The 17799-nt window shown below is 36.9% G+C and overlaps 2 protein-coding genes across 3 annotated transcripts; one reads left to right on the forward strand and one right to left on the reverse strand.

Annotated features, from left to right (window-relative positions):
- The first annotated feature begins 1592 nt into the window (after positions 1 to 1592).
- On the forward strand, positions 1593 to 2414 carry LOC132561683 (clumping factor B-like). The gene has a single exon (XM_060226386.1). It carries the CDS (start codon positions 1593 to 1595, stop codon positions 2412 to 2414), a length of 822 nt encoding a protein of 273 aa, XP_060082369.1.
- A 1410-nt stretch (positions 2415 to 3824) lies between these two features.
- Positions 3825 to 14709, reverse strand: LOC132561682 (probable bifunctional dTTP/UTP pyrophosphatase/methyltransferase protein). 2 transcript variants are annotated; one of them, XM_060226385.1, is made up of 8 exons: positions 14472 to 14492; positions 13883 to 14037; positions 13341 to 13665; positions 9112 to 9243; positions 7058 to 7161; positions 5531 to 5595; positions 4511 to 4640; positions 3825 to 3975 (listed from the first exon to the last, which is right to left on the reverse strand). In XM_060226385.1, exons 3-8 carry the CDS (start codon positions 13380 to 13382, stop codon positions 3837 to 3839), a joined length of 612 nt encoding a protein of 203 aa, XP_060082368.1. In that variant the 5' UTR covers positions 13383 to 13665; positions 13883 to 14037; positions 14472 to 14492; the 3' UTR covers positions 3825 to 3836. The 2 variants fall into 2 exon arrangements, with proteins under 2 accessions (XP_060082368.1, XP_060082367.1); XM_060226384.1 differs by lacking the exons at positions 13341 to 13665; positions 13883 to 14037; positions 14472 to 14492 and adding an exon at positions 14617 to 14709.
- Positions 14710 to 17799: the final 3090 nt, after the last annotated feature.

Consider the following 17799-nt stretch of genomic DNA (forward strand, 5'->3'; position numbering starts at 1 on the left):
AGTTTTTAAGAAATGTTGCTCCTGATGTTTTTGAAATGAAAAGTAGAGCTATATTGTTGTATGGGATGCTGTGTGACACTATTTTGGTAAATTTTACTACATTGACCCATTAGCAGTATGGGCATCTGTTATTTCAGCGATCTGAATAGAGAATCCTTTCCTACAAAAGTGACTTTTCCTACATCTTGTAAGATTTACTACAGCGTAGTGTCTCACCTACCAGGGAGTGGCATATCATTATTATGCATGCGTGTATGATTAACATTATCACAATAGACAAATAGGAGGCTACATGCATATAGTATTTTTTTGAGGGGACTATTTGAACCCCATGATGCAATACGTGTAGCAGCCTTTTCTCCCTCCCACAGGCATGCCTACAATAGGGGTATGACCCTGAGTATATAATTAGCCTTGATCTCTGTTAACTGATGAACTGACGGTTCTGTGTTAACTTATATTTGACAAACTGTACAATGGTACTTCATTTTTATTGTCTTTTCACACGTTTTGTTATGAGTGTAAACTGAATGGTATTCAATAAAGTATTTTGTTTGCTTCCAAATATTTGTGTTGATGGTCATTGAACTTGGAACTGACGAAATAAATGCAGCACAGAAAGTAATACAATTTAACATATACAACATAAAAAAAAAATTGACATCGACACTGGTACATGTCATCACGTCCCAGAAAATCAATGTGTAGATCCTTGTGACTCAGAAATCAATGTGTAGATCCTAGTGACTCAGAAATCAATGTGTAAATCCTAGTGACTCAGAAATCAATGTGATTTTTATATCTATACCGACTCGATAAACAAATGTGAACGGTCAATCCCACAGACTTGGAAACTAATGTGAACTGTCAATCCTATAGTGACTCCGAAACTAATGTCAATTGTCAATCCTACAGTGACTCAGAAACTAATGTCAACTCTCAATCCTACAGTGACTCAGAAACTAATGTCAACTGTCAATCCTACAGTGACTCCGAAACTAATGTCAATTGTCAATCCTACAGTGACTCAGAAACTAATGTCAACTCTCAATCCTACAGTGACTCAGAAACTAATGTCAACTGTCAATCCTACAGTGACTCAGAAACTAATGTCAACTGTCAATCCTACAGTGACTCAGAAACTAATGTCAACTGCCAATCCTACAGTGACTCAGAAACTAATGTCAACTGCCAATCCTAGTGACTCAGAAACTAATGTCAACTGTCAATCCTACAGTGACTCCGAAACTAATGTCAACTGTCAATCCTACAGTGACTCAGAAACTGTCAACTGTCAATCCTACAGCAACTCAGAAACTGTCAACTGTCAATCCTACAGTGACTCAGAAACTGTCAACTGTCAATCCTACAGTTACTCAGAAACTAATGTGAACTGTTAATCCTACAGTGACTCCGAAACTAATGTGAACTGTCAATCCTACAATGACTCCGAAACTAATGTCAACTGTCAATCCTACAGTGACTCAGAAACTAATGTCAACTGTCAATCCTACAGTGACTCAGAAACTAATGTCAATTGTCAGTCCTACAGTGACTCAGAAACTGTCAATCCTACAGTGACTCCGAAACTAATGTCAACTCTCAATCCTACAGTGACTCAGAAACTAATGTCAAATGCCAATCCTACAGACTCAGAAACTAATGTCAACTGTCAATCCTACAAGGAAACTAATGTGAACTGTCAATCCTACAGTGACTCAGAAACTAATGTCAATTGTCAATCCTACAGTGACTCAGAAACTAATGTCAACTGTCAATCCTATAGTTACTCAGAAACTAATGTCAACTGTCAATCCTACAGTGACTCGGAAACTAATGTCAACTGTCAATCCTACAGTGACTCAGAAACTAATGTCAACTGTCAATCCTACAGTGACTCAGAAACTGTCAACTGTCAATCCTACAAGGAAACTAGTGTGAACTGTCAATCCTACAGTGACTCAGAAACTAATGTGAACTGTCAATCCTACAGTGACTCAGAAACTAATGTGAACTGTCAATCCTACAGTGACTCAGAAACTAATGTCAACTGTCAATCCTACAGTGACTCAGAAACTGTCAACTGTCAATCCTACAGTGACTCCGAAACTAATGTCAATTGTCAATCCTACAGTGACTCCGAAACTAATGTCAACTTTCAATCCTACAGTGACTTAGAAACTAATGTCAACTGTCAATCCTACAGCAACTCAGAAACTGTCAACTGTCAATCCTACAGTGACTCAGAAACTAATGTCAACTGTCAATCCTACAGTGACTCAGAAACTAATGTGAACTGTCAATCCTACAGTGACTCAGAAACTGTCAACTGTCAATCCTACAGTTACTCAGAAACTAATGTCAACTGTCAATCCTACAGGGATTGTCCACTATTATATATTATTGCTATCTGAAACTAGTGTTAAATCAACTTTTCCTCTGGTGGATTATGATAAATAATGTGATCTTGTGACTGAATTACTGCAAGATGCCAATACATATTCCCATGCTGTCATACACAGTAAACAGAAAGTGTGAAAGAACTGGGTTTATAACACTTATACGTCATTGTTATGTTCCTGGAAAATTTTGGCGGAGCATATAACTGCTGTTTTGTATGTTTGTCCTTAAGTTGGAGCATAACTTTTCCCACAGTTCAACAAGAAAAATTAAACTTGGTTTATACATTGGTCATGTTAACACAATGTGAAGTGTGCCAAAGTCGGGTCACTGTCAGTCCACTGAATTACAAAGTTATTGCCCTTTGTTAAAATTTGGTTACCTGACCACAACTTTAAACTGCTTTCATCATGTGTCTAGAGGATAACTTTACTTGCATTTAAGCTAACATAATGAAACTTGATTGTACATTGGTCATACTAAGAGTATCAACAGTGTCGCAAATTCAGGGTCTAAAACACCTTTATTACAGAATTATTATCCCCCACTTTCACCGAAATGGGGGGATATTAATTTGGGTTTGTTTGTACGTCCCTCCGTCTGTCACAATTTCGTTTCTGTGTTTAACTTCCCCAAATATCATCAAATTTGGGTGAAACTTGGTCAGCAGATGCATCTTGGGGTCATTAAGACTGAGTTTGACTATCAGTGTCATCTGTTAATAATTATGCATACTAATGAGGTATCCTTTGATTTCATTGGTCGGTTCATTTCCGTGCTCTAACTTTCCTAAATATAATCTGATTTAGCTGAAACTTGGTCAGCAGATACATATTAGGGCACATAGGATTTGATTTCAGCAATCAGCATCGTCTGTTAATATCTATGCATACTAATTAGGTATCCTTTCATTTCATTGGTCGGTCAGTTTTTGTGCTCTAACTTTCCTAAATATAATCTGATTTAGATGTAACTTGAAGTCCCACACATATTATCCAGTCCCCTGTACTGATCATCATATCGTGTGGACTACTATACCTGCTGATGACCATGGATCTGCTTAGCACCATTATAGTTACTAGTATGCAAGTTTTCTTCAATTAGTTCACTTTATTGGTTAATATTTGATATGTCCAATAAAACATCTACTCTCTATAATCCTTTACATCTTTCTTTGGCTTTAAAGCAATACATCATAGCTCAAGAGAATATATCGTTCTACATAGCATTATGACATGTTTACCTCTAACTTCGAAAATATTTACTTACAATATGTTTGGAAAGTGGGGGATATAAATTCCATGAATTTGCTTGTTTCCCTTGTGTTAAAGTTGTTTTCATCAGTTTTACTGATACTCGTGTAGGGATTGACTTAGTATTAGAAAAATAAAAATGATCTGAAAAAAGAAAAGAAAAAGTAAACATGACAATTTCCATTATTTTTTATTGTATATTTCTAGCATTTCTTTACAGAATCTGTGCAGAGGAAACCCCATTACATTATAGAAGTCTCCAGTGATACCTTCCACAAGGGATGCTCCAATCCCTTGTATACCATAACCCCCTGCTTTATCCCTGTAAAATAAACACAACTTGCAAGGATCAACCAAGACAACAATGAATTTTTCACTTCCTATGTTTATATTTCAAACCCATTCAATTCTATCACTGTGCCCTTTTTTTGGTAATCTATTCTGCTGTAAGGACCCTTGTGGTTAAGCAGACAATTTCCTAAAAATCAAATTTTCTTGAATATTTTCAGTCTGATAGATTAAACAATGTTTAAACAAAGACTTTATGTCAGATAACATGACATACAAAGGTACACCTACCAAACAATGTTTAAACAAAGACTTTATGTCAGATAACATGACATACAAAGGTACACCTACCAAACATGTGACGTTACTAAATGTGCAGTACATGACAATCTGACATTGTGCAACATGTGATCACATGATTGCAGTGTATGACACTACATAATGTGACATGACATTTCACTCATATTTTCCAGCATTGTACTGTCTTATGGCATTTATGATTGTTATAAATGACAGACCTTTGCTGGGAAACATACTCCACCTTCCCTCGTGTAAGTATGACAACTTACCTACATTCTCCAGTGTCTATGTAAGCATTGACAATATCTGGAGTTAAGTTAGCCATTATTACATCAGTCGATTCGTGGAACTGCGTCATCAGTAGGTCCTCATAACCATCAATTTTTGATCCTGTAAAAACTGATAATTGAAGACAATATTATAATTCTGCTGAATCAAGTAAATCATAGAAATATATCCGTTTACCATGTTTCAGAGAAGTTTTAATTTTGCAATCAATTACTTCATACAAAATATAAAAGAAAATTTGATTCCTCATACAATTACCAGCATGACTGATAGTGTGACCTTGACCTTGTTTATGTGGTCATGACGTATAGATTATATGATCTACTTATAGAGGGTGAAACCTTGATCTGAAAACAGTACAGCTACAGAGGGTGTGACCTGTCTGCTGATTGTGTGATCTAGCTACAGACGGTGTGACCTGTCTGCTGATTGTGTGATCTAGCTACAGATGGTGTGACCTGTCTGCTGATTGTGTGATCTAGCTACATATGGTGTGACCTGTCTGCTGATTGTGTGATCTAGCTACAGATGGTGTGACCTGTCTGCTGATTGTGATCTAGCTACAGATTGTGTGACCTGTCTGCTGATTGTGTGATCTAGCTACAGAAGGGGTGACCTGTCTGCTGATTTTGTGATCTAGCTACAGAAGGTGTGACCTGTCTGCTGATTGTGTGATCTAGCTACAGAAGGTGTGACCTGTCTGCTGATTGTGTGATCTAGCTAAAGAAGGTGTGACCTGTCTGTTGATTGTGTGATCTAGCTAAAGAAGGTGTGACCTGTCTGCTGATGGTGTGACCTACCTATGCATGGGTTGACCAACCTTTTGGTTGATGTGACCTACCTATCGTTGATGTGACCTACCTATCGATGGTGTGACCTACCTATGCATGGTGTGACCTACCTATGCATGGTGTGACCTACCTTTTAATGATGTGACCCACATTGAATGATATGACCTATGTGTTAATGGTGTGATCTATGTATTGAGGTGTGTGACTTACCTGAAGAATTCACAGGACAGAGTAATGTAACACCTGTACATACAGAATGCTTTCTGCCACTGAATCTACAATTAACAAGGTACAATTATTATCTGTAGTTCCATATTATCCAGAGTGGCACGGCCAAATTTTACTGATTTTTTCAAAATTTGATCACATATAAGCTGCACTGGAATAAAAGTCAAACCACTTCTTAGGAAGTGGTAGCCATTACATGACCAAAGTTTGTTGATATATCGGACAACGGAGGGCAATTTATCAAGATTGTCAGTGAAACATTTGATAAAGTTTGAAAATGAATTCTACACAGATAATCTTTTATTTTATTGATGTAGTTAAAGAAACAGAAATAGAAAATATTGAACTCGTTTGGCTTGGAAGCCTTCACAGATGGTCTACACACAGATATAGGGCCCGATGTTACGTACAGTTTACTAAACAATCTCTCTATCAGTGTCTGTACTGTTGAATATTAAGGAAGGCCCTTGCATGCTGACTTAATTCTTATAATCCCATATTATTTCTTCTTGTAAATTACAAGAAGCCATTCATATCGTAAACAAGCATGGTGGTCATTCTGGTATTTGACCTATAACCCAATGACCTATTGATCCAAAGATGCAAAAGGCTATTGTAAACTTCCACTATAGATTCAAAGTAACTGTGAAAGTCCAGACGATATTTATTGTGATTCATATAAAAGAGTATGATGAATTAAATCCATGAGAATGTTATTTTTATTTTAATGTTCAAATCATCCTGCATACAATTACAAATGACAGTTCTAAATGATCTGTTTTAGTCACAAACATGTGACAGGCAGGTACTCGTAAAAAAATCAGTACCATCCTTTTTCCAACAATGTTAGAGATTATACACAGTGAGAAACTTATGACAGGTGCTATATAGTCACAGCTGGCATAATAATGACAGATCATAAAACAGTCGACTATAAACACTTCAACTGTACATATGTAGAAATACACAATTAAATAGGTTACTTCTATATAATGTCATTGTAACCAAATGTGTTCTGAATTACATATATAGTTGTTTTAAACAGCAATACCAAAGTCATAAAACTGATACATGCACAGAAGTTATTTAGAGAAAGAGATCTCTAGGTCTTAATAAAGAGCTCACTTGTTACTGATGCAGCATCTGTTAATAAAAAAGCTCTTCTCTGTTGTTGCTATGACAAAACTTTCAATCATTTGTGTTTTGATCCCAAACTTAATACCTCCTAATCCTGTGTCATATACTACAGATCAAATATCATGACCTTGGGTCTCCTTGGGTTAAGGATTTTTTCTTAATTAAAGTGATAGCCCCTCCTCACAGCATGGTACAGTAGCCCAACATTGACACCCTAGACCTCTTAGATACTCAGAAGATTTTTATCAAAATTTCTACACATTGTACCTCTGTGGCCTTGAAAGGTCAAGATCATTCTTTTGAATAACATTGTTCATCCCTCTTATATCACAGTCCATTTCCTTATACCTTATCACTCATTAAATCTCTTACCTCATTAACATATTGTAGGCATCCTGGTAGTCTTTTGGTTTTTCAAATATCTGGTTATCCTGTGTTACAACTGTATCAGCACTGATGATCAAATCTGGTGAACCCTGAATTATATTTGTTAGTGAAATGACTTAAACGGCAGAACTATGGAATACCAAGTTCTCCTAATTATGACATTAACTGAAAGGAGAAATCAGTGTATACTGTTATATATCATACAGTAAACATCAATTCCATTTTCTTGCTTTCCTTTTGTTCAAAGAGTTTCATGCCCATGAATGCCATTTGAAATTAGTTCAATGCTTATATCTATCATTTTCAATTTTCATCTTGTTATAATAGCAGGCAACTTAAATTCGTTGACATTAGCTAAATCATTCCTACACTGTTGGCAATTCATAAACAGGTAATACACAACCAATTTTGGTAATTAGGTTACAATGAAGTGACGGTAAATATTTGTAGATATGCCACAAAAGTGACAAGCATTTCTGCTAATTGATATATACTGACAGTGCTAAAGATACATATGTCATTTTATAATAAAACCATATACATCCTATCTATCTGATTTTCAAGCTCTGTAATAAGCCCATCCCCTGACTTTCCATCAGAGATGATCTGTTGACTTTGGTTCAGAGGTTATGTGTCCGTACCCTGAGGTTCTGTATCAACCACACCCACTGACTTTGGTTCAGAGGTTATGTGTCCGTACCCTGAGGTTCTGTATTAACCACACCCACTGATCTTGGTTCAGAGGTGTTACGTTACCCCCCTTCCCCCCTGAAGTCCTGTAGTACCTGTAAGCCCACCCTGGACTTTCATCAGAGGTGTTATGTTACCCCCTTCCCCCCTGAAGTCCTGTAGTACCTGCAAGCCCACCCTGGACTTTCATCAGAGGTGTTATGTTACCCCCTTCCCCCCTGAAGTCCTGTAGTACCTGTAAGCCCACCCTGGACTTTCATCAGAGGTGTTATGTTACCCCCTTCCCCCCTGAAGTCCTGTAGTACCTGTAAGCCCACCCTGGACTTTCATTCAGAGGTGTTATGTTACCCCCTTCCCCCCTGAAGTCCTGTAGTGCCTGTAAGCCCACCCTGGACTTTCATCAGAGGTGTTACGTTACCCCCTTCCCCCCTGAAGTCCTGTAGTACCTGTAAGCCCACCCTGGACTTTCATCAGAGGTGAAATCATAAACAGGAAACATGATGCCCAACTCGTGATTTTGAATCAGAGGGGATATCATAAACAGGAAACATGATGCCCAACTTGTGATTTTGAATCAGAGGGGATATTATAAACAGGAAACATGATGCCCAACTTGTGATTTTGAATCAAAGTTGATATCATAAACAGGAAATATGATGCCCAACTTGTGATTTTGAATCAGAGGTGATATCATAAACAGGAAACATGATGCCCAACTTGTGATTTTGAATCAGAGTTGATATCATAAACAGGAAACATGATGCCCAACTCGTGATTTTGAATCAGAGTTGCTATCATAAACAGGAAACATGATGCCCAACTCCTGACCCTGAATCAGAGGTGATATCATAAACAGGAAACATGATGCCCAACTTGTGACTTTGAATCAGAGGGGATATCATAAACAGGAAACATGATGCCCAACTTGTGACTTTGAATCAGAGGTGATATCATAAACAGGAAACATGATGCCCAACTCCTGACTTTGAATCAGAGTTGATATCAAAAACAGGAAACATGATGCCCAACTCCTGACTTTGAATCAGAGGTGATATCATAAACAGGAAACATGATGCCCGACTTGCGACTTTGAATCAGAGAGGATATCATAAACAGGAAACATGTCTGTATATAAGTAGCATACAAAATCTATTATACAAATCATCTAACTGACTGGTAAAGCAAAAACCTTTAACTGTCTTTCTCACTTGTTGCCACCAAGGCATTCAGGATTATTCATGTTGTTGTTTATACTGTCCAGGATCACTGTACAAACATTATCCATTAGGTGCTCTCGTCACATAGTGTACCATCACTATGACATAAAACGTTTATACAATAAGACCTACCTCTCCACTACACAGCCTCTGAGCCACCTCCAGAGCCTTCTGTTTTGCTGTTTCTCGCACATAATCTATCGGAAGAAGACTTTTGTCAATGTTTTCCTCAAATGTTGATGGGACTACATCAAACACTAATCCCTGAAATGTATATTCAGCATTGTACATATCAAGATATCAAACTAATGTCTTTTGTACTACAATACTGCATGACACTTGAGTTTGGTCCTTCGCCAGGGAAGTTAACTTGACAACAGCAATTAACATCTTTTAACAACATATACTTCAGCATGGAGTATATATATATTTATGATCAATGAAGTAATAGCAACAATAACACTAATATTTGTCTTGATAAAGGAGCAGGTTGTCTCGGAAAGTTAACAATTCGCTTGTCCATACTGTTGCTATTACTTCATTGATCATATATCTATCCCAGTAATACGCATCTATCGAACATGTTTGTAAGAATCCAGTACCAATATTGGACCATGCCAACGATATTACTTACTAGATTCTATATATAAAAGATCTAGTACCAATATTGGATCATACCGCCCATATTACTTACTAGATTCTATATATAGAAGATCCAGTACCAATATTGGATCATATCGTCGATATTACTTATTTGATTCTATATATAGAAGATCCAGTGCCAATATTGGACCATACTCTCTATATTACTTACTAGATTCTATATATAGAGGATCCAGTACCAATATTGGATCATACCGTCAATATTACTTATTAGATTCTATATATAGAAGATCCAGTGCCAATATTGGACCATACTCTCTATATTACTTACTAGATTCTATATATAGAGGATCCAGTACCAATATTGGATCATACCGTCAATATTACTTATTAGATTCTATATATAGAAGATCCAGTGCCAATATTGGACCATACTCTCTATATTACTTACTAGATTCTATATATAGAGGATCCAGTACCAATATTGGATCATACCGTCGATATTACTTACTAGATTCTATATATAGAAGATCCAGTGCCAATATTGGACCATACTCTCTATATTACTTACTAGATTCTATATATAGAGGATCCAGTACCAATATTGGATCATACCGCCCATATTACTTACTAGATTCTATATCAGAAGATCCAGTACCAATATTGGATCATACTGTTGATATTACTTACTAGATTCTATATTAGAAGATCCAGTACCAATATTGGACCATACTGTTGATATTACTTACTAGATTCTATATATAGAAGATCTAGTACCAATATTGGACCATACCATCGATATTACTTACTAGATTCTATATATAGAAGATCCAGTACCAATATTGGACCATACTGTCTATATTACTTACTAGATTCTATATATAGAAGATCCAGTACCAATATTGGACCATACTGTTGATATTACTTACTAGATTCTATTTATAGAAGATCCAGTACCAATATTGGATTGTACCGTCGATATTACTTACTAGATTCTATGTATAGAAGATCCAGTACCAATATTGGATCATACTGTTTATATTACTTACTAGATTCTATATATAGAAGATCCAGTACCAATATTGGAACATACCGTTGATATTACTTACTAGATTCTATATATAGAAGATCCAGTACCAATATTAGACTATACCGTCGATATCACTTACTAGATTATATATACAGTGAAACCTCACTATTAAGACCACTTTGGGGATGGACAAAAGAGTATATATATCATTAAGTAATGTACATGTATATTATTCAACAATAATAACTAATAATAACAAATTTTATGAAATGCATTTAAAAAAGACAAAATTGCTGAATTGACAGAAGAATAATTATGTATATATTCGTTAGTTTATATCATAATATACATGTATATTTACTATTGTAAACATTGAATAAAAGGAAACAAACAAATTTTGCAACTATTTCACATAAATTTACGAACACATTTCCTCAGTATTTGTAACAACTTTAATGAAATCACTATAAAGTCTTTCAACGCTTCATTTTTCACATAAATTCGCAAACACATTATCTTCATCAGTGTATCACTCAGTACAACACATTTTTCTTTTTACTTAATAAATAAAAAGAGTCCAGTGCACAATATTGCGAAGAGCTACGGATCTGGACAGCCTCCTCTTTCATACGTCATTTTTTCCGATCGCGATAGCTCGTTTCGTTTCCGTGGTTTCGTCATTGCTTGATAAAGTTCATCGGAATTTTGTGACAGAGAAAATGTGTCGTAAAAAAATTGGAACACTTACACGGTTTTTTATTGTTCAAACGATATCGAGAGTGTAACATTGCTACAAAAACAGTTAAAATCCCTCGACAACATGTGCGCGTGCAAGCCAAGGAATATCAGTCGAAACAACTACATAATTCACTTTTGGGTATGCAGGGCTTCTAAGGTGTTTAACAGCATACCTACCGATCTGGCGACAGGGTCGGTAGTCCGTGTCGAAAACAATGGTCGTCAACCACACACATGTTCGCGGTTCATTGCCCACCAGGTAAACTTTAATCACTGGTCAGACCGTGGTCGTAATTGTGAGGTCAATCATCGTTAAAGTGTACCCTGAGAGGTCAGCTATGTTGACCTTGCAAAACAGTTATGCACATAAAATACACTATGCCGAAAACGCGAATGCCGTGGAATGTTCCGTTACTGAGAAATTGCGACTTTTCTGAAAAACACACCTTTGGCTGACAGGCGTTGACCTCGTTTTCGGGCACCCAAACCTGTGACGTCATAAGTTCAACGCTTTTGTTGATGCAGCCATATTGTCTTTACTGTGCTACATGTGATTGTGATCTATTTTGGGATTTTCCGTGGTAATTTCTTTGTTTATTTACGTGAAAGTACTTCACATCTTCGCAATATCTAAGGTAGTGAACGAAGGGTCGGTGAATTAGCGCTTAAATCCGCTAAAATGGCTTCCTATCGAGGAGGGAAGCGGTGTGTATGGTTGTCCTAACACTAACACAGATGGGGTGTCGATGCATGACGTCGATAAATAAAACTGATTGTTGATTAAATAAAAGTATATTTGTTAGGTTTATATTTTGTTATTAATTCTACAACTAAATATTTTAAATTGATAGGCTAGCCTATGACTTGGGCGGTCGTTGGAATATTATTCCTTCGTAATCGTGAACGCCTAATACACGGAGAAGGCCTAATCGGGAATGGGTCACGAGAATTTTCATACTACTACTATATAGTATAGAATAGAATTATTATAATTCATAGAATAGGTTATGTGTGTATGTTGTTTGTATAAGGTTTACTTGGTTTTTAGATCTTCCAGCAGACGATGTTGTTTAGTTAGCCATTTTGCGATCGTAAAAATAACAATAAGATCACCAATCTTGATTTGTAAACACAGTTCACAGTGTAGAGATGTCATCTTAACTCATAATCACACCTGTGCCAGGTTAGGTAATTAGCACCTCTGTGGCTGGAAAAAACAACCGTGACACCTGTGAGGCGACACGCCTGTCGGCTAACAACAGACGCGTACCAGTGCTAGTGTAAAAACCAGTCAAATAATTGTGTAAACTTCTAAAACATCAAATTTTTATTGTTAACACAGCGGAGGGTGTTATAATTGGTTGTTGACACACTATCTATATATATCCATAGTGCTACGAAAATTCCCCTCGGACGAAACTTCTTCGGTACGAAAATTCCCGACACCTCATGAATGTATGCATAGTCTTGCACAAACGCGATTTCCCGACGTCAGAAATTGTTGATCGAGACTTGAAGATAGTAAAATTAGTCCAAAACCAAACCTAATTTTATTTTGTTTCTTTGAAACGACGATTCACTGTTCGACTACTTTCACGACTACTTTTAAGACCCAGTGAAGTACGTGCCAATCTATGTTGCCCAAGCGATCGTCACTTTCCGAAGGGTCATTTTCCTCCTCACTGGATACATCGTCTTGTAATTCCAGTTCAAATCGGTAGGGCTGGATTCCGTCTTCAGAAATATCATCCACACCATAATCAGAATCCTCAAAACTCATGTTTTAAAGAAGTGGTCGTAATACGGAATAGCGGGGTGGTCGTAATACTGAAGCGACCAATACAAAGATATATTGTGGAAAAAAACGGGACTGAAAAAAGTGCCCGTAATAGCGGGGTGGTCGTAATTTTGAGGTGGTCGTTAGGTGAGATTTCACTGTATATTATAAAAGTAAAGATTGCTCGACCTCTCGTCATCTTCAGTTGATTACCATTAGTCTTACGACATGTAATAATCGATAAGCTAAATACATGCAACGTTTAAGAATCCTTGGAGAGCGAATGAAAATGGCACGTGAAAGAATGTACTTCTTGATAGAGCAGCGTCAAGGGGTCCAACCTAAACCGTAGGTCACGGCCTAACTATCCCCGGTCACAACCAAAATGGCGGCGACCATCCGCTTCACGACACAGCGGTGAGTAAAATAAGTGTTTTGTCTGCTTACAGAGAACTACCTTATCACATCAATATTGCGTTTCGGATCTAGAGGAATTTATCTTTATATTCGTGCAACGAATTCACAATATAACCCAGTCCTGTAAAAATACACGTGAAAAAACCTCAGTGTTTTGACAGTCAAAACTGGTATCGAGGTCGGTTTTCCTACTTATTTGACTAATATATTACATATCAAACATTTGCATGGTGTAACGATAACAGAATATGCAATATAAAACCCGAATTGTATAACATAATTGCAAATTATGGCTTATGAATAACACACTGTTTCAATTTCAGACTTATGAGACACACCTTCGTTGGTCCAATAGAGGTTAGGATGTCATTTTCGTCGTTCCCATTTTTACAGGCAAATTATATGCGTATTGTTTTCAGACACGTCTGTGAGGAGTGCGGCCAGTTGTACGCGGGAGGATCGGAGTGACAGTTTACGTTTTTTCTTTTCATTTCTGAAATTAACCAAAGATAACATGCGTGAGAAGATCATTTATGGACATTGTGGTAGACTATACATTGTCCTAAACTCGGCGTGACCGACGAAGGTTTTCCTAAACTAACAAATAAATCGAACCAGTGGGTGTTTCATATACCAGTACCCGTATTTCTTTTACACAATTCAGGTTTTATATTGCATATTCTGTTATCGTTACACCATACAAATGTTTGATATGTAATATATTAGTCAAATAAGTAGGAAAACCGACCTCGATACCAGTTTTGACTGTCAAAACACTGAGGTTTTTTCACGTTTATTTTTACAGGACTGGGTTATATTGTGAATTCGTTGCACGAATGTAAAGATAAATTCCTCTAGATCCGAAACGCAATATTGATGTGATAAGGAACGTTCTCTGTAAGCAGACAAAACACTTATTTTACTCACCGCTGTGTCGTGAAGCGGATGGTCGCCGCCATTTTGGTTGTGACCGGGGATAGTTAGGCCGTGACCTACGGTTTAGGTTGGACCCCTTGAGCGTGGAGTGTTGACAGTAGACAGACTGTGCAACAAGATCATTGAAAGGACTTACCACATGATTTTGAAGAATTGTTTTCCTTCTCGGAGAACCACTGGCTAGAATGATTTTGTTTGTATTTAACGATGATATAACCGGTTGCAACATCTTTAAAACAAAATGATGGTAGATTCTGAGGTCAATATGGTTGCACTCGGGTTAGACGATTTACAGGATCGGGCAGAATCGAACAGGATCGGACAGAATCAGGCAGAATAGTGCCGTTTTAATGATTTTTATGAATTTCTTTTGCATTGATATCATCATATGTTAAACATTATGAATTGTTTTGAAGGAAAAATGAAGACGTATTACATAAAACGTTTTATTCATTTTAATGAATTACTTTTGCATATAAACAACATATAAACCACATGAAAACCGCCCAATTCTGTCCGATCATGTAAATCGTCTTTCGGTCTTGCCCGACCAAAACAGATATGAGTGTTCTATGTAATATGTCTTCATTTTTCCTTAAAAACAATTAATAATGTGAAACATAAGATGCTATCAATGCAAAAGAAATTCATTAAAATCTTCGAAACGGCACTATTCTAGTCCGATTCTGCCCAATCCTGAAATCCAGAACTGTTGATGGTTCAGTAAACCAGTTAACCAGAACTGTTGATGGTTCATTAAACTAGTTCCCCATAACTGTTGATGGTTCAGTAAACCAGTTAACCAGAACTGTTGATGGTTCATTAAACTAGTTCACCATAACTGTTGGTGGTTCAGTAAACCAGTTCACCAGAACTGCTGGTGGTTCAGTTAACCAGTTCACCATAACTGTTTCTGGTTCAGTAAACCAGTTCACCATAACTGTTGGTGGGACAGTAAACAAATTCACAAGAACTGTTGGTGGGACAGTAAACAAATTCACAAGAACTGTTTCTGGTTCAGTAAACCAGTTCCCCATAACTGTTGGTGGTTCAGTAAACCAGTTCACCATAACTGTTGGTGGTTCAGTAAACCAGTTCACCAGAACTGCTGGTGGTTCAGTAAACCAGTTCAGCATGACTGTTGGTGGTTCAGTAAACCAGTTCACCATAACTGTTTCTGGTTCAGTAAACCAGTTCACCATAACTGTTGGTGGGACAGTAAACAAATTCACAAGAACTGTTTCTGGTTCAGTAAACCAGTTCCCCATAACTGTTGGTGGTTCAGTAAACCAGTTCACCATAACTGTTGGTGGGACAGTAAACAAATTCACAAGAACTGTTTCTGGTTCAGTAAACCAGTTCCCCATAACTGTTGGTGGTTCAGTAAACCAGTTCACCAGAACTGCTGGTGGTTCAGTAAACCAGTTCAACATGACTGTTGGTGGTTCAGTAAACCAGTTTCCCATAACTGTTGGTGGTTCAGTAAACCAGTTCACCATAATTGTTGGTGGGACAGTAAACAAATTCACAAGAACTGTTTCTGGTTCAGTAAACCAGTTCACCATAACTGTTTCTGGTTCAGTAAACCAGTTCACCATAACTGTTTCTGGTTCAGTAAACCAGTTCACCATAACTGTTGGTGGGGCAATATACCAATTCACCAGAACTGTTTCTGGTTCAGTAAACCAGTTCACCAGAACTGTTGATGGGACAGTTAACCAGTTCCCCATAACTGTTTCTGGTTCAGTAAACCAGTTCACCAGAACTGTTGGTGGTTCAGTAAACCAGTTCAACATGACTGTTGGTGGTTCAGTAAACCAGTTCACCAGAACTGTTGGTGGTTCAGTAAACCAGTTCAACATGACTGTTGGTGGTTCAGTAAACCAATTTCCCATAACTGTTGGAGGTTCAGTAAACCAGTTCACCATAACTGTTGGTGGGACAGTAAACCAGTTCACCATAACTGTTGGAGGTTCAGTAAAACAGTTCACCATAACTGTTGGAGGTTCAGTAAACCATGTCACCATAACTGTTGGTGGGACAGTAAACCATATCACCATAACTGTTGGTGGGACAGTAAACCAGTTCACCATAACTGTTGGTGGGGAAGACGATTTACATGTTAAAAAAAATTGGGCGATTTATATGTGGTTTATATGTTGTTTATATGCAAAAGTAATTCATTAAAATGAATAAAACGGCACTATTCTACCCCGATTCTGCCCGATCCTGTACATAGTCTTTCGGTCTTGCGCGACCAAACAGATATGAGTGTTCTATGTAATATGTCTTCATTTTTCCTTAAAAACAATTCATAATGTTTAAGATATGATGATATCAATGCAAAAGAAAATCATAAAAATCATTGAAACGGCACTATTATAGTCCGATTCCGCCCGATTCTGCCCAATGCTGTAAATCGTTTAACCGGCTGCATTCGATTAACACGGCCGAATCGGTTCAAATGGTTAGAATTATTCCCGAATCACGTAAACGCAATTTTACTGGATGTACATTTATATGCATCATCCACAAGTATTAATAAACACAAACGTAGAATTACAGAACATTGTTTATAAATTACAAAATATGCGTTTACGTTTTTGTAAAATATCAATAAACAACGTGATCCGTAACAATAGTTCCCGATTTCGCATTTATTGCATCCTAAGATCAAGATCACATAAATGTTTTTGCTCATTGACAGGGGAGATACTAATGACCGGATCACAGACCTAAAGTTTATCACGATTAGTGTGTGCTATAACTCAGTTTCACTACCGTAATTAAAGAACATATCAACAACGACACATTTAAATATTGGAATGAGATTTTGGCCCTATTTTTCATATTTTACAGATAGCTCATTGAAGATCACGTTGTACGACTGTCCATGTCATGTCAACCATTGATTCATTCGTGTTTTTTTTATTTCAGTTCTGAAAACAATGATTTCCTGAAGACATACAGCGAATAGAAATGTAAAATGTTGTTTTTATGTAGTTTTTTTAGTTTGAATAATATGTTTTCTTATTAAAAAGAAACAATCTAAAATAATTCATCAATCGCCTTTTAACATAAATACAGTATGACAAGGCCATGAGGAGTGAACGTAGTATTAACTGATATTTTAATGTGGTAGACAAATGTGATAAAATATTTGGAGAGAATATTTACTCAATCTAAAGTTTAAGGAACTTTTCCTTCCATAAATACATTATTTGTTGTTTTCCTAACTGATGCATGATGTTTGTTTTTTGTTTTTGTTTTGTTTATTCTTTTGACTAATCTCTACAGGTTTGCCGTTTAAGATACTGAT

Source organism: Ylistrum balloti, unplaced genomic scaffold (assembly GCF_031769215.1).
Source record: "Ylistrum balloti isolate Yb309-2 unplaced genomic scaffold, AGI_CSIRO_Ybal_v1 Utg371264, whole genome shotgun sequence".
Classification (NCBI taxonomy): Eukaryota; Metazoa; Mollusca; class Bivalvia; order Pectinida; family Pectinidae; genus Ylistrum; species Ylistrum balloti.